Raw genomic sequence first — 25,932 nt, 5'->3', positions numbered from 1 at the left:
ATTCCTGCATTTACAAAACTATTGAATGTTTAATCCTAATACTATATCAAATTTCTCTTCCATATGTTTCCTTTCAAATGTAATTAAATATAAATGCCTGTAACCTGAGTATATTTCATTATGATTTTTGCTACATGAACTGACCTCATGGATGATTTATGCCCAGTATACTTTACAGTACATGATTCAAAACTTCCAAAATACTTGACTGAATATGTAAATTATATAATTTACTTCATATAAACCACAAATACTTGGCAACATTGTCTGTAGAACCCGTCTGAAGTTACCTTACAGTGATTCTGGCACATACAGTGTTTCATGGTTTAAAAAAAAAAGATAAACCCACAGTCATCTCTCCCTCTGTATGCTTCAAATAATAAAAACTTCAACATACTCTGAAATGGAGAAACAATATTTTCTACTTTTCACACAAAGATATGCAGACTTGTTAAATGCATTAAAAAAATTAGAATCTTTCTTGTCCTCAAGCAGTTACCTTCTTTCTCTGTGGAAGAAAGACTATAGATAGTCAAAGCCAGCACATTTCAGGTGCTGCCCTCCTGAAGCTGTACACCTCAGTGTTTTCATGATCTCATTGATATAGGTACTCTCTCTGTTATTTCAAATGACAATCCATCCATGCCTTATTCTTTGCAACTTTTATGCATATTTTCCTATTGATCCTCTACAGAGGAGCTAAACAAATACTAGGCCCTTCTTTAGCTTTGGACATTTTGAGGGTACCAGTGGAGCACTTTAATTTTGTGTCTCTTTTCCCTTGTTATGATCAGACCCCCTGCTTTTTCAATCTTACATTTCCACAGGGAGAGAGATGTTGAGATTTATGTCTTTATTTCTAGATATAAATGTGTGTTCCTTTAGGATCCTTTCACATTTATTAGTACTTTTATGTGGCAGTTTGTTTGCCTCCCTAACCCCACCCCCATGCATTTCTCCATTGCTCTTTGAGTCATCCATAGTTTTGATTCTTTGGAGATTATCTCACTCCCCCCCAAAAAAACCAAACCAAAACCTGGCATCAATTCTGTCCTAGCCTTTAGATATAACACACATCTAGAAAGATGAGGTACAACCCATTTAGAAAAACAATACCTTATATCAGTGATGTCAGACTCAAAGAGTAAAGGATCTCAAAGGCATATTGACTTAGAAAACTGGATTATCTGTGCTGTATTTTTATTTATTTTAACATTTCCCAATTATATTTTAATCTGGTTCTGCCCTTGTACTCTGGAGACATTACCTACACATTATATACGCACATACATGGTTATTAGAGTCTTCAGCATAGACCAAACCCAAATAAGTGAAAGCCCTTTTGAGTATCTTTATTTGGTATAGAAATGGATATGTTTTGGTGACACAAATAAAACAAAGACTTTACTAATCAATAATCTTAATAAGATGAAGCAGATAGCATGAAAGAGATAAACACTGAAATACTATATTAAGTTTGTTAATGCCAGAATGATGAAACAAGCTTAGGTCCCGGTGCGGTTTTGAATTCAGTAAACATTCTGAAGGCCCAAGGTTCTGGAGGTACAAACATGAAAGAGAAGTTTTTGCCCTTGAGAAACTTGCACAATTTAATTTGAATAAAAGTTTATTTAAGCTAGTTTTAGGAAAATGAAATCAGGTTGTTACTTTATACATGTAGGACAAATACTAAGGGGCCTTAGCTTTTGCAGTCAAGTGTCTTCTTAATTTTATCCTTCCCTAAACTGATTTCAAAAAATAAAGTTTTAATTAACTCATCTTTTTATATATACACCTTATAAATGGACTTGTGGAGGGTTTTTACTTATTTTCTTTAATTAATTTGGATAGTGGCATTAGAAATCAGTGTACCATAGTGGAAAAAGCACTTGGGGGGGCGGAGCCAAGATGGCGGAGTAGAAAGCCACACACATGCTACCTCCGAACCCACTGCCCATAAAATATCTGTAAAAAAACAACCACCGGCGAATTCTGGAGCAACAGAAGCCACAGAACAACAGAGCAGAGGAGATTTCTGCTCCAGAGAGCCTGAAAACCTCTCGCAAAAGGTCCCTCGCGCCCCGGACCTGGAGCACAGCCCAACCCTGCCTTGGCGGCGTGGCACGGAAAGGAGCGGATCCGAGCAGGCTTCAGGGACGGAATCTCCAGTGGCCGCATGGGTCCCCCACCCACAGGTGACAAGGGTTGGTGAGAGGGTCTCTTCGGCAGGTCGAGAGGGGTGTGGGGTGCCCCCATAACTCAGGCTCCCTCGGGAGGCAGCAGCGGAGGTGGGAGCAGACCAGGGCTCCCCAAGCAGGCAGGACCCCGAATCTATTGTTGAAGGTCTGTGCATAAACCCCCTGAGGGAACTGAGCCCTTGAGGGGGCCCTGCCCTGACCTGAGCACCTGAACTTAATCTCACACTGAATAGCAGCCCTGCCCCCCCCCCCCCCCCCCCCCCCCCCCGCCCAAAGCCCTGAGGCTGGGAAGCAGCATTTGAATCTCAGACCCCAAGTGCTGGGTGGGCGGGTCTGGAGGCGTGGTGGGGGTGGAGAGGACAGTCAGAAGTCAAGTCACTGGCTGGGAAAATGCCTAGAAAAGGGAAAAAAAAATAAGACCGTAGAAGGTTAACTTTCTTGGTGAACAGGCATTTCCTCCCTTCCTTTCTGATGAGGAAGAACAATGCTTACCATCAGGGAAAGACACAGAAGTCAAGGCTTCTGTATCTCAGCCCACTCAATGGGCTCAGGCCATGGAAGAGCTCAAAAAGGATTTTGAAAATCAAGTTAGAGAGGTGAAGGAAAAACTGGGAAGAGAAATGAGTGACATGCAAGCAAAGCATGAAAAACAAGTCTGCTAAAGGAGACCCAAAAAAATGCTGAAGAAAATAACACCTTGAAAAATAGGCTAACTCAATTGGCAAAAGAGGGTCAAAAAGCCAATGAGGAGAAGAATGCTTTCAAAAGTGGAATTAGCCAAATGGAAAAGGAGGTTCTAAAGCTCACTGAAGAAAACAGTTCTTTCAAAATTAGAATGGAACAGATGGAGGCTAATGACTTTATGAGAAACCAAGAAATCACAAAAGAATGAAAAAATGGAAGATAATGTGAAATATCTCATTGGAAAAACAACTGACCTAGAGAATAGATCCAGGAGAGACAATTTAAAAATTATGGGCCTACCTGAAAGCCATGATCAAAAGAAGAGCCTAGACATCATCTTTCATGAAATTATCAAGGAAAACTGCCCTGAGATTCTAGAATCAGAGGGCAAAATAAGTATTCAAGGAATCCACCGATCACTGCCTGAAAGAGACCCAAAAAGAGAAACTCCTAGGAACATTGTGGCCAAATCCCAGAGTTCCCAGGTCAAGGAGAAAATATTGCAAGCAGCTAGAAAGAAACAATTCAAGTATTGTGGAAATACAATCAGGATAACACAAGATCTAGCAGCTTCTACATTAAGGGATCTAAGGGTGTGGAATAGGATATTCCAGAAGTCAAAGGAACTAGGACTAAAACCAAGAATCACCTACCCAGCAAAACTGAGTATAATACTTCAGGGGAAAAATTGGTCTTTCAATGAAATAGAGGACTTTCAAATTTTCCTGATGAAAAGACCAGAGCTGGAAAGAAAATTTGACTTTCTAACACAAGAATGAAGAGAGCCATGAAAAGGTGAACAGCAAAGAGAAGTCATAAGGGACTTACTAAAGTTGAACTGTTTACATTCCTACATGGAAAGACAATATTTGTAACTCTTGAAACTTTTCAGTATCTGGGTAGTTGGTGGGATTACACACACACACACACACACACACACACACACACACACACACACACACACACACACACACACACACACACACACACATAGAGACAGAGTGAATTGAAGAGGATGGGATCATATCTTAAAAAAATGAAATCAAGCAGTGAGAGAGAAATATATTGGGAGGAGAAAGGGAGAAATGGAATGGGGCAAATTATCTCTCATAAAAGAGGCAAGCAAAAGACTTATTAGTGGAGGGATAAAGAGGGGAGGTGAGAGAAAAACATGAAGTTTACTCTCATCACATTCCACTAAAGGAAGGAATAAAATGCACACTCATTTTGGTATGAAAACCTATCTTACAATTCAGGAAAGTGGGGGATAAGGGGATAAGCAGGGTTGGGGGGGGATGATGGAAGGGAGGGCATGGGGAGGAGGGAGCAATTTGAGGTTAACACTCATGGGGAGGGACAGGATCAAGAGAGAACAGAAGTAATGGGGGACAGGATAGGATGGAGGGAAATATAATTAGTTCTTACACAACACTACCATTATGGAAGTCATTTGCAAAACTACACAGATTTGGCCTATATTGAATTGCTTGCCTTCCAAGGGGAAGGGGTGGGGAGGGAGGGAGGAAGAGAAGCTGGAACTCAAAGTTTTAGGAACAACTGTCAAGTACTGTTCTTGCCACTAGGAAATAAGAAATACAGGTAAAGGGGTATAGAAAGTTATTTGGCCCTACAGGATAAAAGAGAAGATGAAGACAAGGGCAGAGAGGGATGATAGAAGAGAGGGCAGATTGGCAGACAGGGGCAATTAGAATGCTTGGTGTTTTGGGGTGGGGGGAGGGGACGAAAGGGGAGAAAATTTGGAACCCAACATTTTGTGAAAATGAATGTTAAAAGTTAAAGAAAGAAAGAAGGGAAAAAAAAAGAAAAAGCACTTAATTAGAATTCCATGAACTAGGCTCAGATCCTGGCTGTGGGCAACTTGCTCCGTCTTTATTAGCCTCCAAGTTACTCATTTGTCAGCTAAAGGGAGTAGGTTTTAGGGGGTCCATTCTAGCTCTAAATTGATGATGCTGTAGTCTTGGGACCTTTATCTAATTAGTTTGTATTTTTGGGGTTCAATTTTAGATGCAAGCATGGACCAAGGCATAGATGTTGCAAGCACTATGAAGATAACTGCATATCTTACTGCTTAAAAGTAAGTCTATAAAAGATGACCAGTGATAATTGTGAATGGAAATCACGTAACACAATATTAGATTAGAGGTAAATGCAAAACATAATTCTCACATATTAAGGATTATTATTTTTTTACATGTAATTTGCAAAGCTAGAAACTAATGGACAATAACAAGCAAATTAATCTTTTTAAATGTAGTTTTAGAAGATCTTTAATTTATGGTCTTAGTATGAGCTTATTTAAAATCAGTGGAAGATATGAGAATGAGAGAAACAAGATAGGTGAGCAAGAGAGAGAAAAAAAATGTAATTCATTTAGCCCCATTACAACCCCACCCTAAATAGAGTACCTGGAATGTGACTTTGAATAAGTAGTTATATACATACAGCTGTGCATATCTGGTATCCTGGAATGTGACTTTGGACTTGCAAAGTTGTTAAATTTTTTTAAAGGGGTGGGATAATGGAAGTTTGTCCACAGTTGTTACATACTGAGAGAACCAGTCCCCTGGCACAGATTACCCTTTTCTCTTATATATTTACACTTCCTGCCCTTCCTCTCAAGAATAGTCCTCTGTGAAGGAGATTGTTTTTATTGGAATTCATCTGGCACAGGTGGTACCACCTGCTACAATTTTTTTTTTTTATTTTGAGGTGGTTTGAGGTTTTCATAACAGATTTGACTTTTTTTAAAGTCTACATTTTTAAAGAACCTATCAAAATGTTGCTGTTGTTGCAGGTTTTTTATACGTCCTAGTTCTCTGAAACATAAAGAGATTTTTGAATGGAAAGCTCCCATGATCTTCTATAGGAGAGGAGAAAATCTCTTTATGTATTTCAAATTGTAGACCTCTATGCCTAGGCATTTGATTTTCTATGCAGTGCTCTACATATAAGCCCAAATCAACTTATAGATGTGATATATATTCCCCAAAGATAGGTGAAGGGGCAAGGTCACTAATTACATAGTAACTGAGTATTTTTCTCATTCTGTAGTGTGGTGGAGGTACCCTTCAACAACAGATTTCATGTGCCATTTTAAAGTGATGAAAGATAGTTCCATACTGGCAGCTAGCTCCTGGAGAATGGTTATACTCTGGAGGTCCTACATGACTGTTGTTCAAGAGGATCCTGCCAAAAAGAATTTGATTTATTAATTTTTTGGTTATTTCTCTTTAAAGGAGACTATTGGGATGTTAATGCACACATATGGTAACTGAGGTATAAGCAGCAATTCTGTCAACAGCTAGTATTGAACTTGAAAATGTGGCATAATAACCCTTGAAATAATTTATATGTGAACTTAAAACTGTTGGGAGAACAATAGGTTGGGGAAATTGGCAACATAAATGTGCTACTTGCTGTTCTGTGGGCTCAAATTTACTCCCTGCTAAGATGTCAAGTAGATCTTTCTCATAATATAACAGGTTGATAATATAGATAGTTTTCTCTTCTTTTTGACCCAGCATCATATTAGGTTTCAGCATACTTGCAGTTTATCAATGGTAGGGTAAATATGCCTCCATCAATTTTAAGTTTCCCAAGCATTTTAACTAGATGATTGTAACACCAATGCCATACCAACAGCAGTTGCTATAGATATGCATACATATTTCCAGGGTAAATTTGCAAAATATAAACTCTCTTCCTCAAAGACGAAACCAAAATATTTATTCAGATAGCAGAAAGCCAATTCTGTCATGGTTACAACAAAGTTTGTACACATTACCAATAAAAGGAACATGTCCATCCCCAAGACTTCCCTCCAGCAGGCCTCCCCACAAACAAGCTCCCTTAGGCAAAATCACTCCCTCCCTCATTCATGCTAGCTGCTCTACTCTGCCTCTTTCCCTCTCTCTCTCAGCTCCATCTCACTGTCTCTCAGCTGCACCATTTCTGCTCTGACCATTCAGCAAGCTTCTCCTACCATGGACTTCATGTGACTCAAGCTGTGGGCTGGGCCAGAGCTCAAAGCAGGTCACATGGTCCTATTAAGGAGCAGGGAAGATCTTCAAATTCCCTTACCATTACAGTGATCAGTTGTTTTTAGTAATGAATTAAATACAGAAAAGGGCAGCTAGGTGGCTCAGTGGAAAGAGTGCCAGGCCTGGAGTCAGAAGACTCATCTTTGTGAGTTCAAATCTGGCCTCAGATACTGCTCTGTGACCCTGGGCAAGTCAGTTGGCCCTCTTTGCCTCAGTTTCCTCATCTATAAAATAAGCCAGAGGAGGAAATGGCAAACCACTTCCAGTATTTTTGCCAAGATAACCTCAAATGGGGTCATAAAGAATCGGATACAACTAAAACAACCATGAAAGTAATAATAGCTGCCAGTTATGTAGTCTTTTATGGTTTCCAAGGAACTTTACACATATTATCTCATTTGAAAATGAGTAGCTGCCCATCATCCTTTAACCAGGAAAGATTTTGTTGTTGCTGTTAAAGTTTAAAATATATCATAGGTGAATTCACAAGCATGGTCTCCAAGGAAACTTTTGTGGTATTCCAAACAAACCATAATTGGTACATATGTGGGGCTAATAAAAGTAAGGATCTGAAATTGATAATAGAAACCCTAAGAATTTGGGTCAACCTATAGCAGATACTGATTAGTGTAATTTAAACTTTTTCTTCAAAAAAAGAATTGCTTGTAGATTTTGTAAAACTGTTTTTAAGTACCACTACAAACCTGTCTTTTAATAGTAATAGTTCACAATATCTTACTCTGAAGAGTACTACTACTCTGGTAACTTATCATGGCATGGAGATGACATTGGTACTTTAAGTATATACTAGTAGGGAATGAAATAATAAAATTATCTCTTTTTGCAGACAATATGATGAAATACTTGGAAAATCCCAAAGATGCAACCAAATAAGTTAGTTGAAGCAATTAATAATTTTAGGGAAGTAGCAGGACTTAAAGTAAACCCACATAAATCATCATTATTCTTATATATTACACATGCACAAAAGCTACCTTGAAAGAAGAGAGAGTAAAAGATACCTTATTTAAAATAACTCTATAGAGAGTGTAAAATACCTGGGATTACATCTGCCCAAACAAACCCAGAAACTATATAAACAAAATTATAAAAAACCTTTCTATACAAATAAAATCAGATTTAAATAACTGGAGAAATGTTAATTTTCATGGGTAGACAGGGCCAATATAATAAAAATGATTTTACATATTCAGTGCCATCCCAATTAAATTCCCCCAAAATTTTTTTACTGAATTAGAAAGAATAATAACATTTCATTTGGAAGAGCAAAAAGTCAAGAATGTCAAAGGAAATAATGAAAAAATATGTAAAGAAAGGAGGCTTAGCAGTACTATCTGATACTGGCTAAAAAAATAGAAAAGGAGCTTAATAGACATATAATACATGGAGTAAATGATTATAGTAATCCTATATATGATAAATGTAAAGAATTGAGATTTTGAGATAAGAATTCATTAGTTGGTAAAAATTGTTGGGAAAATTGAAAAGCAATTGAAACTGAGTATAAACCAGTATTTTACATAATTTACCAAGATAAGATCAAAATTAATATATGACTTAGATATAGAGATATTATAAGAAAATTTGAAGAACATAGAACATATTATTTGTCAGACTTGTGAATAGGTGAATAACTTATGAATAAATAACAGATGGAGATCAGTGAGGTGTAAAATGGATAATTTTGATTACTTTAAAAAGTTCTTGTACAAATAAAACAGAAGTAGCCAAGATTAGAAGGAAAGTAGAAAATTGGGAAAAAATTTTATAGACAGTTTCTCAGGTAATATCTCAAATATTTAAAGAAATTTGTAAAATTCATAAGAATACAAGTCATTTCCCAGTTGACAAATGATCAAAGGCTATGAACAGGCAGTATTTCAATGAAGAAATCCAAACAGCTTATAATGATATGAAAAAATGGTCTAAATCATTATTGATTAGATAAATGCAAGTTAAAACAACCATGAGGTATCATTTTGCACCTATCAGATTGACTAAAATGATTAAAGAGGAAAATAATAAATGTTGGAGGGATTGTGGAAAAACTGGGACACTATTTCATTGTTGGGGGAATTCTGACCTGATCCAAACATTTTGGAGAGCATTCGGGAATTATGCTCAAAGAGTTATTAAACTGCCTATATCCTTTGACTTAGCAATACCACAACTAGGTCTGTTTCCAAAGTTGAAAAGGAAAAAGGAAAAGAAGCTAGATGTTCTAAAACATTTATAGTGGCTCTCTTTGTGGTGGCAAAGAACTGGAAAATGCAGGAATGCTCATCAATTGAGGAATGGCTGAACAAGTTGTAGTATATGATTGTGATGGAATAATACTTCAGTAAAACAAATGAAGAGATTAGTGATCTTAGAAACACATGGAAAATCTTACACAAAATAATGAACAAACTGGGCAGAACCACGAGAACACTGTGTGTAGTAACAGCATTATTTTAAGAACAACTTTGAGTGAACAAGTCATTTTAACTAATATAAATACCCAAATTAGCTACAAATGATATATGAAGGAAGACATACATATATACACATGTGAGGAGGGCGGGGGTATTAGAAAGCATAATTTAGGAGTGAAAAAAATAAGAATGTCCAAAGGCTTAGGGACTCTACGGAAACTTTATACTTCTCTGTTAAGATTATAGTTTTGAGAAGAAAGTCAGAAGTGCTGGACATGATGAGCACCAAATAAGATCACCAAAAATAAATGAAATTGATATTATTTTAATAGCTAGGAAATTACTAGTTACTGATATTGGAATCATTTCTGATTCATCAGACCATCAGCATATTAGAAAGATCAAAATCATTACTAAATTATACAAAAAATCAAAATAGAGAAAAATGTCATGAAATAGAGATAACTGCAACCTCCTTTGTATGATCTGTTAACACTGACAAGTGGGAAATGGATAAAAAATAAACATCAACATAAACTATCACCTGAGGAATTTTGGCTTAAATAAATAACCGTAAGAAGAGCTAATGGGCTTAGAATCTTCCTTATCCAATAGACATTCAGTCTCCTTGACATACAGACTGATAGAGCAGCCAGAGACGACCCTGATTTAGAAAATAAACTTGTTTTTGCAGCAAAGAACAGCAAGACTATCCTTTCTTTCTCTCTTTCCCCCTGCCCCTTTCTGGAAACTCTGCCTCTCTTAATGTCAGGATTGCTTGAAATATGTGGTAGCGAATACTTTGTTCAATACCCTTCTTTCTCAATATCAAATAAAGTATAAAGCTAGGATGCATGATTCCCCATGTGTTTGCCCCATCATGAAGGATATACTGAGTAGAACTCAAATGATAAAGAACCTCCCTGTCCTAGTTGGTACAGTTGATGCTGTGTTTATTTTATAAAGCCCCAGAACATTGCAGTTTCCTAAATTAGACACATAATCACTTAAGAATTCAGTCTATCTACATACAGAGGATAAACCTGTTGGATACAAAATGCCTTTTGGCCAGACTATGATATGCAAGTTGAACTGCCAGCTCAGATAACTGTTCTGTTAGTACGTATATTTTAAATAGACACTGTGAATGACCTCTTCCCAAAATTGAATAGAAGAGCACAGGGTAGTTTTGAGTGATTTAGGCCAATTATATATTGAATGACCCTTCCTCCCTGGAGGAAAGGCTTGCCTTTTAAAAATCAGTGTTCTCAAATGACTAATAGAGATATGTTTAATATGATTGTACATACATAGCCTATATCAAATTGCATGCTGTCTCGGACCAGGGAAAGCAGAGGGAGGGAAAAAATTTTAGAACTCAAAATCTTATAAATAAACAAACTAAAAATAAATAAATAGATACATTTTTAAAAATCAGTGTTCTCATGATGCTGCATGACTGTGAATCGTGAAATACTATATAGTATCTGAAGAATTAATGTTGAAGGTTACCCAAAGGGTGTGGTGTTCATAAGTTTCCCTACCTGTAAAGTGAATAGATTGGGGAAAATAACCTAAGGTCCCTTAAAGTTGTAAATTTGAGATCATATGTATGGTCTTATGAAGTAGACTAGCATGAGAGTTACAATTATATGAGAGAAATTACATAAAGGATGCCATCGGAAAGATGTATAACTAGCAAGGGATATGGCCTAGTCATATAGCAAGAGTGAAGGATAAGAATTAAATAACTTCCATGCTATGTCTATGCAAGATCAAGAGATCTAGAGGAAGATCCCTCCAATTCATTGAGTGAATGGATCACACCTAATTTCAAGTATGCATGGAAATAGGTCTTGTTTCTGTACTGCTTCAAAGTTTACAAAAGATTTCCTTACAATATTCCTATGAAGTAGATAGTACAAGTATAATCCTCATTTTACAGATGAGGAAACTGAGGCCTATAGAGATGAGATGAGTTGCTCATGGTCACACAACTAGTTGTGTTAAGTAGCAGAATTGGGATTTGAACCCATATCTCCTGACTCCCAAGTCCATTTGTTCTTTCCTCTATACCACTGTACCAGACAAGTGCTCCTATTAACGTAAACAGTAGGTTAAATAAAGAGAAGCATTTATTCAGCCTCTACTATTTGCTAGCATGCTATACCAAAAAGGAAGTTAGGATTAAGATATATTGATCAAATGGTATATGAACACCTTTTAGCAGCTTTCTCTGTACCAGTTGTTCTCTAGATATGAGGTATGTCGGATTGGCCTCAGTTGTAATCACAGGAAACAAAAATTGTCAAACACTGTTTTTTTTCCAGATCAATTCCATTTGAGGCTATAAGTATTTACAGGAAATGTAGAGAAATGTTGGTTGTAAATATATTGGTTTTTATGGCATCGACATCTCATTTGGGTAGTATGTCATAAAGCTGCCATCTTCTTGTGGTTTTTCAGCCTAACTTGATAGATCAGTAAGAGAAAATTTACATATAATTGTTTCTGCATCTATAAATTTGTTCTGATGTATTCAGTAGTAAATTTCTATGCCTATAGTCTTTAAAAATGTAAAAATTACTTGTCTGTCCAAAGAATGCTTGCCCATTCCAATAACTTGGCTGTATTATTTTCTAAGTTTCCTAAAGTGCTTGATTTTGCTAGGATGTGAGTTTTCACATTTCTGCTTAGGTGGGGTTTTTTCCTTACCCCAGTACTTTCTTTTCTGAAACCAAATGGTTTAAGAATTAACAGTTACAGTCAGTAAGTTATGAAATTATCAAGCAACTAAATATTAGACATAGATACACAGTACGTGATTTGAAAATTTTTAAAATTTACATCTTAATAAAATATATTTACCCTACAGTGTCTGTTCTTTAGTAATAATAACAGTTTATGCCTATGTAGTGCCTTACACTTTACAAAGTGCTTTTCTCACAACTCTCTGAAGTACTAATACATTTGATACCATATTTATTTTAAGGATGGACAACTGAGGTTCACAGAGCTTAATTAACTTCACATGGCTGGTAAGTGGCAGTGTCAGGACTCTAATATAGTCCTTTTGACTTCATGTCCAATGCTGAATGCACAAAAATATTTAAAATTGTAAGGAGGATTTAGTTCTGAGGATGGCCGTACTTTTAAATGAACTTTTAAATGCAAAGGTCTAAGAGCTTGAAGTTCCATTTCCTGTTAAGATTCAATAATTATTCAATTAGTACGAACCTTGTTCAAGGCACTAAGAAGAATACAAAGATGTCTAGCACATAGTAGATGCTTAATTAATGTTTGTTGAATTGAATTGAAATGAAAATGGAAAAGCAACACACTCCCTACCTTTACGTTTGCAGTTGTTAAGGGGGAGATAGTGAACAAGTAAATCAAATGCAAGGTCTATAGAATGTAGTAAGAATAAAAGAGCAATATGCAGTAAAATTGCTATAGGAAACATCAGATTATAAGTCACATTTCCTCCTTCTTTTTTCTCTCCTGTACATTTTCTAGGGTTTCATCAGAATGTTTAGCGTTGGTTACTTGATTCAATGCTGCCTGCGAATTCCCTCAGCATTCAGGCATCTGTTTACACAACCATCTCGGCTACTTTCTCTCTTCTATAATAAGGAAAACTTTCAACTTGGAGCTTTTCTTGGCTCTTTTGTCAGTATATATAAGGTAAGTTTTTCAGAAGGGAAATAGAAAGTGAAGTCCATGGTAATTATCAAAGTATATTAATGCATCTGTGTTATATACTTTTTCATCAGTGTTCATAATAGTTTTACCAAACCCAGATGTGCAGATGAAATTAGTAATTTAAGTTATAATTATTTCACAATAGTTTAAGATCGATGAATGTGTAAATGCAGTTTACTCTTGCATGTGCTATAGAAGATTTAACTTCATCATCTTTTCCACATGGCAATACCCTTTCAAATGTTTTTAAACAATGTCATCTTTTTTCTTTCTGAAGTTATGTTGGATGATGGAGATATAACTGTTGTGTTCACATGTCCTTAGGTACTATCAGTAGTTATTGGATTTAATGACCAACTAAGAGCTTCTGATAACTATTGGGACTAGGATCAGGACACTTAAATTGTTGACAGAGCCATTAGGACTTCTCTGCAGTAGACAGTGACATTTTGTTTAAAGGAACCATCTGATATAAAAATCAGCATTTAAGTGTTATATTAAAGTATGAAAAGAAAAACTATGCTGAAGGAGGTCAGCCTACAGTTTTTTGAGTTGACATCTAAAAAATTCTGCAACAGATGAATCTCTGAGTTCTTGTAGATTTCAGAGTATATGTTTCCAATAATAATTTTCTTATGAAAGGTAAGTTCATTTGTTTTAAGGAGGGAAAATTTATATAGATGTTGGGTCATGGATTATCCATAATATCTCTAATTATGGATAATTTTCCACTTTGTTAAAAACAACAATGCTGAATATTTCATTTTTAAGCATGCCTATAATAGGGAACCATTGTCACTTTGTGAGTTTATTAGAGGTAACAAACTTGTGACTTGAGCATTCTTATAAACATTTCTTTTCTGCTTTTGTCTCATGATTTATGTTATCATTATAGATGCCCAAATATGAAATGTTCATAGCAATATTTGTAAACCCAGAGCCATTTTCCCCTGCTGTCCAGGACACATCTGGGCTGTCTAACACTCTTACTTGTTAATTCTACCCAAAATGCAGATGGTGTATTTCACAGTAGCTGATATTATTGGGATTATCTTGGTCACTTGCATCCCTAGATGAGCATGGTACTTCAAAAGATGGTCATATTGTGATCATATATTTCTTGTTTAATGGTTATTTAGACGCTTTGCATTTTGTACCAACTTTTACTACTCATTTTCAAATTGTTTTTGCAAGGTAGGAAGGTGGAAAGTTTTGCAACTATAAAAACTAAAATACATGAAGAATAAATACTTTGTGCCAGTTTAAGTAAAATGACTTCCTAACTTCTTTTATTAAGAAAAATGCAGTTCTTTAGCCAAAATGTAATTTAAGACCATGGTCATTAGTGAATATTTGTTGAACACTAACAGTCCAAAGGAACTTTTCATTATAAATACTCCAAAATCCTGGTTAATGGGGACAACTTATGTTTTTTGTGTACATCTTGACATATGTGTATGTTTTTAGCATTAAATTCTTTAAAGTGCCTAGAGCTGAATTTTTGGCTTCTCCTAGGATTCAGAGATGAAGTATTTTTCTTTAATAATAATTTATCTACTTTTAATACTAATTTACCTTTAATTCCAGGATTTGCCTAGAGTGGCCTAGATATATTGGGGAGCCATAATGTGTAATCTTCACTGAGAGTAAGCTATTTATCTATATTATAGGTCAGTAAACCACAGCTCATGAGTCAAATCTAGCCCACTGCCTGTTTTTATACAGCCCTTGAACTAAGAATGATTTTTACATTAAAAAAAAAATGTAGCCATTCCTAACTGCTATACTAAAAATAGGCAACAAATTAGATTTGGCACAAAGGGCAGAGTTGGCTGACCTCTAATGTACATGAGTGTTGTAGAGCACAAGTGTCAAACTCAGGGCTAAGGCGCTCCACAGTGCACAGGAACCTGATTAACATGTAACTTGAAATTGTTTAACAAAGTAAATAAAAATACAATACAACATAGTGTTAATTTGTGGTTTTGTATGTCAGTATGCAACCCACAGGGATCTGTTTCTGTTTGAATGTGATACCACTCTTCTAGAGTAATTGGATTCCTTATCACATATTCACTTGCTTTCAAACTTACATTAGTTTTCCATTAGTTGTAAAATCAAATCCAAATATCTAATCTAAGCTCCTCAACATAATCTGGTCCCATTTTACCTACCCAATGTTATATCCCACTATTCTCCAACATGGCTGTGTATAATCCAGTTAGTCTGGTCGCTTTACTCTCTACTAAAGTATTGCTCTCTTTTTGACTTCCGTGCTCATGCTTTTCTCCAGTGTAGAATGTGCTTTTCATTTGGACATAGCCTTAAAGGCCTCAAGGACCCATATCCTCTAAGAAGCTCTTCTAGTCCACTCTCACCCATGTTAATCTCTTCCTACTTGACCTCGAACTTCACATTTAAACCACACATTTTGGCTTACATAATATAATTTTGGTAGAAAAATTCAGGGTATTGAAATAAATACTTCGATAATTCTCTAAAGCATAGGCATATGTAATTAAAAGATTAATTATATGCAGTATCATCTGCCTCAAACTTACCATATAACTTTAATGGAGCTACACATATTGGGAATTCTATTTTGAATTCATGTCTCCAACATCTTCCAGTCTCAGTAACATTTTTTCAAGTGCCTACAAAAATAACTTGGATTGATTAAAATGTCAAGTGTTATTCCACCATTTTATATTTCTAATTCTTTTACCTGTAGCCTAGTTGTCATCACTGTGTATGTACATCACTAATACCAACATCAGTTTTTCATCTCCCTAATATAAATTACCACACTTCTATATTGATCTACATATCTTCTCAAATTTAATACTGTGTATATGTTTTACGAAAATACCCTATACACCATCTATTTACCTGCTTTTTCTAGTGAGTTTTTTAAGTACTTAAAGAGTTCAATAACTAGTTGATGGTCAAACTGAGCATGCTGTTCATTGATGGAAGCAGAAAGTGACTAATTGCTTGATCTTTTCCATTGCACAACCTTCTCCTTATCCTTTAAGACTTACTATGTCAGTAGTGGTTTGTATTTTCAAGACAAACTATTGACCCTTCTACCAACTTGTTTTGTATTTTTAGTGAGAAAGTGTTGTCTAAAAGATCACAGGATGGAAGCATTTAAAATATTTCCATAAAGTAATTTGAAAACTAATTCTTCACAAACTGCTACTTTTGTGAATGGAGGCAATTAAAGTGCTGTCCTTGAAACTCTATTTTTCTTATTGTAGAAATAGATGAGTTGTTTATATCACCATTTCAATACTGATTTTTAATATGATATTGAAATTGCTTGGGACTTATTCATTGACCTTCTAACAAATGTTTTGAAAAGACGGCAAATTTAATTCCAGCAATGACTACTACTATAGTAATTTCAAAAGTTGCCAAATGTAAATATCATTTTTTATTCCTTTTTATATGCATATGTCTCCTAATACTGGGAAATATATGGACTTGAAAACTAAAGAACTATCGAGAATATTAAATCTTTTTTCCCCATTACCTTGAATAGCTTCTCAATATTTCCTCTCTCACCAGTCTAAAAGTGAAGCACCAGGAAATAAATAAGTTATGTGCTTCCTGAGGGAATATGTGAATTTTTCCTGACCATATAGTTATTTTATCTTTTTTTATATAAATCATGCATTGGCGTGTAGGAATCTCTCTTAAATGAATTTTTATGTTTATTCTCATATGACCAACCACAGTAAATGATAAAATCTGACATTATTTCATATGGATTATATTTGTACTCAGGATAAAAATTATATAGAATTTGCTGACCAATTCAGATCAATGGCATTTAAGATGTTGATGAATCCCCATCATTTTTCCAACTCCTTAATTGTTTTGATTTTTACATTGTTGGCAGTTGGAATTAAAGTTGCTTTTGTTTCCATAAACTTCACCTAAAAATGTAAATTAACTAAAATATTATCTTTTTTCCTTAATATAGGGTACTAGTTGCTTCCTTCGCTGGGTGAGAAACCTGGATGATGAACTGCATGCAATTATAGCTGGTAAAGCAACCATAAAACACTGATATCTTTATTTTACCAAACTGTGGGAAAAGTGACAGTAAACCCAGGAGCCTAGGCAGGAGTCTTGTAGGTCCAGCACTGTGCAGTGTTTTAGGCAGGATCAAAATAATCAGTTGTAGTGTAATCGGTCTTCGAAGAATGTTTCTTTTGTCACGACAGGTAATGATGATTTCTCCTTTAATAACAAGTTATATTTCCTGGATGTTCAAACAATTAAAAAACGATTCTTAAGGACATATTAAATAAAGCACTTTAATATAAATATACTTTTTACTTAGTAAGAGGTCTATTTAGGAAGAAATTAGTTGCCTTATTCTTAGTATATTAAAGCATGACGAAGTTGTGTTTGTGTATTATATGGATTTTAAGAAAAATTATGTGTGCATATAAATATATGTGTATCTATGTATCTTCAGTTCCTTTATATATAAAACACACATAAAATACATTCTCTCTCTCTTTCTCTCACACCACACACACACACACACACACACACAGCACCATTATACTTTTCATAACACACCATGAGTCAGACAATCGAGTGGCACAAGTATTAGTTCAGGCTCCATCTCTTCGACCAGAGACAAGTCCAAAGAAGATCAGCATTAGATAGGACTTAAGAGGATATCTCATTTAACCTGGACCTGCATCCACTCAAAGATTTCTAGTCATAGGAATCCCACTATTTCATAACTGTGTTCCATTTCCTAATGTTTGAGAAACTCTTCCTTTTAATTGGGTCAAGTTGTTTTTTCTGGAGCTTCCATCCTTTGTTCCTATTTTTGCTTTCTGGGGCCCAGTATATATATATATATATATATATATATATATATATATATATATATATATATATATATATATATATATATATATATATATATATATATACGTATATATATATATAAAATCTCCCTTTCACATGACAACTTTTCAGATACTTGAAGAGAAAGATATTATATTGCTCTTAAGTTTTTTTTCTGCCGGCTAAACCTTTACAGTTCCTTTAATCCATCTTCATATTTTAGAGTTGTCATCCTGTTTCTTTTTAATGTAAATTTTATTTTTCATTATGAATATGACAAATCCTGCACTCTCCATCTGTCTCCTGGCATATCCCACTTGAAGGGAAAAGAGAAACATCATTCTATCAACTCTCTTCCCCTCATTCCCAGCTGCCTAACACCTTAAGAAGATTCCACCCTGAGGTCAAACCCCTAATTATGTTAATAATCCACTTGAACTTGTTCATTAATGATTAAGAAACTTCCACCCAGACATATACACCCCATTCCAATGATTCTGAACTCCCAGTTGTTATTATTCACATGCTCTTCTCCATCCCCTCCTGTTCTCTCCTTCGTTCCCATCCCTCTCAACCTAACCTCTACTATGTCCCACTCTAAACCCACAGTCCTTCCATTGTGCTCTCCGGAATGTCTGTTTTCATAGTAAATCTTTTACTTTCCCACATCTTCATCGTCTGGTTCTCGCTGAAATCTTCTTGTCTCCTGATACCACCCTTTCCAGCACTGGCATCACTTTCACTTATTAACCAGTTCACTGGTTGAAGTGGGAGAATTGGAATATGCCTTGCTCCCACTGCAACTTCCAAACACCCTCTATCACCATCAAATAGTAACCTCTCCTCCTTTGAGGTTCATTCAATCCATATGAACCACCCAAACAAAATTCTGGTAGCTATTGTCTGCTAACCTCTTTTTTTCTTAAAGAGTTAGGTCCCTGATTCATGGTCTTTCTCTCCTTTCCAACTCTTGCCCTTGTACTAGAGAACTGCAATAAAATTTTTTGTTGTTAGTCATTTCAGTTATGTCCCTCTTTATGACCACCTTTGGGTTTTCTTAGCGAAGATACTGGAATGGATTACATTTCCTTTTCCAGCTCATTTTACAGATAAGGAAACTGTGACAGAGAGGGTCAAATGACTTTGGCCAGATTTGAATTTAAGTCCAGCATTCTAGCCACTGCACTGCCTAGTTGTCTCTATATTTACTTGATTTTCTACAACCTTCTCTATCCAATCTGAGCTACACATAGATGTTATTGTCATGCACAAATGCACCACTTCCATTTTCATGATTTCTGAAATGACCTTATTACAGACTGTTGTCATTACATCTCTCCCTCTGTCTTGAAACCCGTTCCTCATCCTCTCTGACTTTCAGTCTCTCTATCCTTCAGGTCTTTCCTAGACCATCACCCCAACAATAACTACATTCTCCTCCCTTTACCATCTTGACCCCTTAGCAAGCCAGTTCAACTCTGCTCTGTCATCTTCTCTTGGATCTTTATCCTGTTGAATATCTTGCTATGCTAAACATCATCCTTGGATGACTCCCACCTTATACTGCTTTCTCTCCTACTCACTCATGTGCTGGTAAACAAAGCTAGAGAAAATCATGAAACCATGCTGACTAGAACTGCTATTAACTTATGCTATATATTCTTGACTGGGCCCTGAGTACAGCAAGGCAATCCTTTTATATCTCCCTAACTGACCTACTGTCCCACTCACCATGACAACTTTTCCAGACCTTTTCAACCTTCCTCATACCTCTCCTTTCCCCTGTCCTCTGTACATATAATCTTGTGGTGTTTCACTGACAAAATTGAGATGTTTTGCTGAATTCGTTCTTCTCTCCTTCTTCTCATCTCACATTACCTAGGTGCCTTCTGCCACTATCCCTTCATGTATGTCTTATATAAATAGGAAGCCCTTCTTGCAAAGACAACCCCATTCTCCTGCCAAAATGGTCCTATTCCATCCTGTTTTTGCCAGCACATTGTCCCTTTGTCATCCTCAACCTCTCTTCTATCTTTCAATCTCTCCTTCTCTACTCACTACTTTCTTACTCTTTACAAACATACCCATGTCTTCATCATCCTTAAACAACCCTTACTTGAACTGTCCCTCGTTTGAGCCACTATTCCCCATCCCGTATCTCTCCTCTCTTGTGTGGCTAAACTTCCATGAGGAGGTAATCCACAACTGAGACTTCCATGGTCTTTCCTCTCACTCTTTTCTTAATTGTCTATAGTCTGGCATCTGACCTCCTTATTCAGTTGGAATTGCTCTCTCACCTTAAATCCATCATATTGGCTAAGATGACAAAAAAAGGAAAATGACATTCTGGAGGGGCTGAAGGAAAACAGATACACTAATGCACTATTAGTGAAACTATGAACTAGTCCAAACATTCTGGAAAGCAATTTGGGACTATTCCCTAAAAGCTATTAAATTGTGCACACCTTTTTACTCAGCAATATTATGACTAGGTCTGTGCCCCAAAGAGAACAAAGAAAGAGGGAAAGGACCCATATGTTGTGTGTGAGCTCTTTTAGTCATGGCAGAGAACTGGAAATTGAAGAGAAGTGATGTCCGTGATGGAATACTAGTGTGATATAAGAAATGATAAAGGGGATAGCTTCAGAAAAATTTGGGACAACTTACAAGAACTGATACAAAGTGAAATAAAGAGAACCATGAGAATAATTTACACAATAATAATAATATTTGAAAGAAAATCAACATCGAAAAGCTTGGTAATGCTGATTAACAGTGACCAATCATAATTCCAAGAGATCCATGATGAAGCATGTTATATACACCTCCAGATAGAGAATTGATAGACTCAGATTATAGATTGAAGCATATTTTCTTCCTTTGTGTTTCTTATTTTTGGACATATCTAATGTCGGAATTTATTTTGTGTGATGATACTTATTGGTAATGTATTTTGGGTAGGGAAGGGGAAAGAAAACTAATTCAAAACTGAAAGTAAAATACAATTGAATCTTCATGAAGAAAACAAATTGTACAGTTAACAGTGAGTGAAAGGTAGAAAGAATGAACTGTTCTTTTTTGGTTACTGATAATCTGTTAATCGCCCGATGTAATGGCCTTTTCCCAGCCTTCATTCTTTCTGACCTTTCTTGAAGTTCTTGACACACTTAATCATCCTCTTCTCCTTGATACTCTCTTCTGTCTAGGTTTTCTTGACGCCATGCTCTCCTGTTTTTTTTTCCTACCTGTCAGGCCATTCCTGCTCAGTTCCCTTTCCTACCACAGGGCTCTGTCCTGGGCCCTCTTCTGTTCTCCTTCTGTATTCTTTCACTTGGTGATCTCATCAGTTCCCCACATATTTAATTATCATGTCTATTCTGATGATTCTCAAATTGGCTTATCCAGCCCTAATCTCTCTGTTGATCTCCAGTCTCACATCTGTCCTTGCCTATTGAATATCTCATACTGGATATTCTGTATATATCATAAACTCAGCATATCCAAAACAGAACCTATTTTCTTTCCTCTTGAACACTTTCTTCTTCCAAACTTTCCTCTAACTGTTAAAAGTAACACCATCCTATCAGTTTTCCCCCACCCCCACCTCAAAACACAGGGATTATCAACTCCTTACTCTCTCTTGTTTCATATATGTATCTACTCTGTTGCCAAATCCTATTTATTTTACCTTTATAATATCTCATATATTCCTCCTTCTCTCCTCTGACATTGCCACCAGCATGGTACAGATCCTTATTACTTCATTTTTGGTTTATTGAAATTGAAAGTTTGTTCCTCTCCCTGCCACAAGTCTGTCCCTACCCTAATTCATCCTCCACTCAGCTATCAAAGTAATTTTCCAAAAATTTAACTGTAACCATCACTACCTTACTCATTAAACATTAGCATCTCTCTATGACCTCCTGAATTAAATATAAATTCTTCTGTTGGGCATTCAGAGTTTTCCCAACCTATGTCCTCTCCTACCCCACCCCCCCCTAGTCTTCATATACTTTATTTGCCCCATGTACTCTGATCCAGGGACACTGGTCTCTTTACTATTTCTCCCACGAGACACTCCATCTCCTGACTCCAGGCATTTTTTCTGGCTGTCCCTGGTGCCAGGAATTCTTGCCCTTCTCATCTCTGCCTCCTGACTTCCAAAGGTACCCCTAAATGTTAATCCCAGAATCTTTTGATTTTCCTCAATTTATCCTACATGTAGCTTGTTTTTATGTAGTTCACATTGTCTCCCCCATTAGAGGGAACTCCTCATAGCTAGTCTTTTTTTGTATACTCAGCTCTTAGCACAGTACCTTGCATTTAGTAGATACTTATTAAATATTTGTTGGCTCACTGACTGATTTCAGTATACAGAGAACAGAAAAGATTATTGTATGTGAAGCTACAGATTTGTATTATGTAGTTTTTTTAAAGTATATAACATTTAACATGATGGCACTCCTCTAAATTTCTTTCTCACGTCTTTGTATTTTTTTGTTTCACTGATACTTTCATCTTTTTTAATATCATTACTACCTATGAACTCCTCATGCCCCTAAATAAAAGCTTTTAATACATGTCAAGCATTTAATAAAAGTCAAACAAATAAAATCTATGGATTGAAAGTGTTTTAAAATGTGTATCTCATTCCACACTTGTAGTCTATTCTCCCTCTGCCAAGATATGAAAATCAAGTTTCATGTTTAGCCTATTTACTCTGTCTTGTTGTAAGTGTTGTATAAATTGTGTTCTTGGATCTACTGCACTGAGTCTTTCTAGCTTTCTCTGAATCTGTCATCTCAATAATACTCCTTTATGTTCGTAATTCTGTAATTTGGTGAATTGGTCCTCAATTGGCATCTGCTGTGTTTCTAGATTTTTGCTACAGCAGTGTTGCTATAAATTTATATTTTATGTACATATACATATATATATGTACGTGCACTCACGTGTGTGTGTGTGTCTGTGTCTCTCCTTTTGTTCTTTCTTTCTCTTCATCATATGTGGCTAATAGCAATATCTCTGTGTGCAATTTAGTGACTTCTTTGCTATTATTAAAAATTTTTTCCCAACATGGTTGTACCATTTCACAGCTCCAACAATGCTTTAGTGTTCCTGTCCTCTCATAACCCCTCCAACAATCAACCTTTTTTTTTTTTTTTGCCATCTTTACTAATTTGATTTGTTAGTCTGCTATAATCTGATGAGGTAGGCCTCAAAATTGTTTTAATTTGAGTTGCTCTTATTACTTGTTGTTTGGAGTGTTTTTTCTTTTAGTTGTTGTGCCTTTTCATTCCTTTTGTAAATTGCCTGTTTGTGTTCTTTGACCATTTATCTGTTGGAGAATGGCTCTTGTTGATATATATATTTGTATCAATTCAACAATCAAGTCAGTAAGTGCACTTACTGTATACCATACAGTATGGTGAACGTAAGAGATATAAAGAAAAACAAAAATAGCCCCTACATTTAAGGAATTGATCTTCTAATGGAAGACCATGTACAAATAACTATTAAATTGGAGGAGATCTAAAAGGGAAGATGCTAATATGTGGGTGGGAGACTGGGAAAGGCTTCTTGGAGAAGGAAGAATTTGAGCAGAGTCTCAATTTGAAGGGAGCTAGGGAATCCATGGGCAGAGCCATTGAAAAGCCAAATTATGTGATGGAGTGTCATTTTGTAACGAATTAGCAAGGAGATCATTGTATTGCTACATACATCAGTTTACCAAGTTAGTGCTGTGCCAGTCAGACTGCCAGAGGACGTGCTAGACAAAATGATTATTTAAAGGATCATAATATCTACAATATTGAAGGAAATAATGGGGGAAAAAAGTATAAATGAAGGGGGAATAGTACTTTTAGCCCTCAAATGATAAAGCAGTATTCATACAATCTATTTGATTCTGGGTGAAAAAATAGAAAATTAAATCACAGGAAGACATCAGACAGGGAAAGAACAGAAACAGCTGAATTCAACCCTCTCTTCAATAAACTTGAGAACATAAATTTTTCTGGTAAGAATTTCAGCACTTTACATCATTTATAATAAAAATACAGTGAATATTAAATTGATTATTGAATTTTGTATTAAAGTTTATTGAATATTACAGCCGAATATTAAATTGTTGAATATTAAATTAAGTGGCTTGCTCAGGATTACATAGCTGAGAAAATATTGGCTACTGGATTTGAACTCAGGTTTTCTAGACTCCAAGTCCAGCTCTCTATCCACTGTACTACTTAGCTGCCTCAACAGACTTTTAAAAGAATTACATGCTATTATTAACCTTAGAAAAGATTATTCCAAACCACAGATAATAAAAGAAATACTAATCTAAACAACCTTGAGGTTTCACCTCATAGCCAGAAAATTAGTAAAGATGACAACAAATGTGAATAATTGATTTTGGAAGTTCTTTGGAAAGGCAGTTATTCTGTTGTAGAGTTATAAACTGATCTAATTGTTTTGGGAAACAGTTTGGAGCCAAGAGAATGACAAAATTTGTCCATACCCTTTGATCCAAAGATCAAAATGCTGCATTTTATACCCCAGGGTGGTCAAAGACTTAAATTCTCAGATACACCAAAGTATGGAAAACAAAATAGATGTCCACCCATTGGAGAAGGGCTAAACGAATTATAGTACATGAATGTAATGTAATATTAACATAATGGAAGCTGTTGAACATAATGAATATAGATAAGCATGAGAAAACTTGTGTCAACCCATTTATTGTGATATAAACAGATCCATGGGAAAAAAAATATAGTAACTACGATAACATAAATGGAAAGAACAAAAAAAATGCTCAAATGCTACCTTGTCTCTCAAGAAGAATTGAGAAAGTATACCTTCTTGCTTTCTTTGCAGAGGTGGAAGACTGCAGGAGTGAAAAATTGCATATGCTATCAGACTCAATTGATATGTTGGATTTATTTCACCAAACTTTTTTATTCTCTTTCTTTGTTAATTGTTTGTCCCAAGTAATAGAGCTCTAGTTATGGAAAGAGGGAAGGATATATTTGGAAATTTAAGCAATATAAAAATTAGATTTTTTTTAAATTTTCAAATAGATTTTTACAATGTATCACCAGTATTTGCTTGTGTAAATGAAGATGAATTATTTGCAGAGAAATTGATTTTACTAACTTTAACATGAGATGGCTTCTTTCTTTCCAATTAACCTAGTTTATAAGTGCCCAAGTATAATTACTGTTATCAGGGTCTGCTACAACTACAAGTAGCAATGGCAATGATCTGGGCAGAATGATTGAACTGTGTTAAATTAAACGTTTCAGAACCTTCTCAGTATTTCCTTTGTGTTTTGTTGTAGGATTTTTGGCAGGTGTGTCAATGATGTTTTACAAAAGCACGACAATCTCCATGTATTTGGCTTCCAAACTTGTAGAGGTAAGCAAATATATCTTTATGTAGATTATTTTAAAATATGTGTTCATAGTCTGACCATTGAAGCATGAAGAAATTGTATATCACAAGCACAGATTCCAGTGACTGTCATGAAAAAATATAATATAGGGTTTTATCAAAAATTATTTTAAGCATTTATAAATATACTTTGTGTCGTAGGGACTCAATATAAGCCTATTAAAGGATGCTTTTCTTTTTTTTTCCTGTGACTGTCTAGTGTTTTAAGTTAAACAGTAGCATATAGATTTCCTTCTTTTCATTGTCATAAGATTATCTGCTCTGGGCATAGGCCATTAGCTCAAAAATGTGTGCTAGAAATGGAATTCTCCAGTAATGGAATCTCTGGACCATTTAATTTATGACTCTAAGGAATTTTGAACTATTTCTTTTCATGTGAAAATAAAACTTATTTTGTATATTTTAATAATATTTAATACAGAGTTATCAATTTCCCTTTAAATATTTTTCAGCATTCTTTGATATGATTTCCTTACATAAATTCAGTAAATAAAGTAAAAATAAATATGTCTACACACATATAAA

General features: G+C 35.5%; 1 protein-coding gene across 2 annotated transcripts in view; it reads left to right on the top strand.

Annotated features, from left to right (window-relative positions):
- Positions 1–25,932, top strand: part of TMEM135 (transmembrane protein 135) — a 345,033-nt gene that overhangs the window by 312,635 nt on the left and 6,466 nt on the right. For both annotated transcript variants that reach the window (XM_072610608.1, XM_072610609.1), the window contains exons 9-12: positions 4,908–4,977; positions 12,895–13,062; positions 17,069–17,132; positions 25,295–25,371. In XM_072610608.1, the coding sequence (XP_072466709.1) occupies positions 4,908–4,977; positions 12,895–13,062; positions 17,069–17,132; positions 25,295–25,371 (379 nt within the window). The remainder of the gene's footprint in view (positions 1–4,907; positions 4,978–12,894; positions 13,063–17,068; positions 17,133–25,294; positions 25,372–25,932) is intronic.

The sequence above is a fragment of the Notamacropus eugenii genome, chromosome 5, assembly GCF_028372415.1.
Source record: "Notamacropus eugenii isolate mMacEug1 chromosome 5, mMacEug1.pri_v2, whole genome shotgun sequence".
NCBI classification, from domain to species: domain Eukaryota; kingdom Metazoa; phylum Chordata; class Mammalia; order Diprotodontia; family Macropodidae; genus Notamacropus; species Notamacropus eugenii.
Note: the sequence above shows the minus strand (reverse complement) of the source record. Positions and strands in the feature narration are given on the sequence as shown.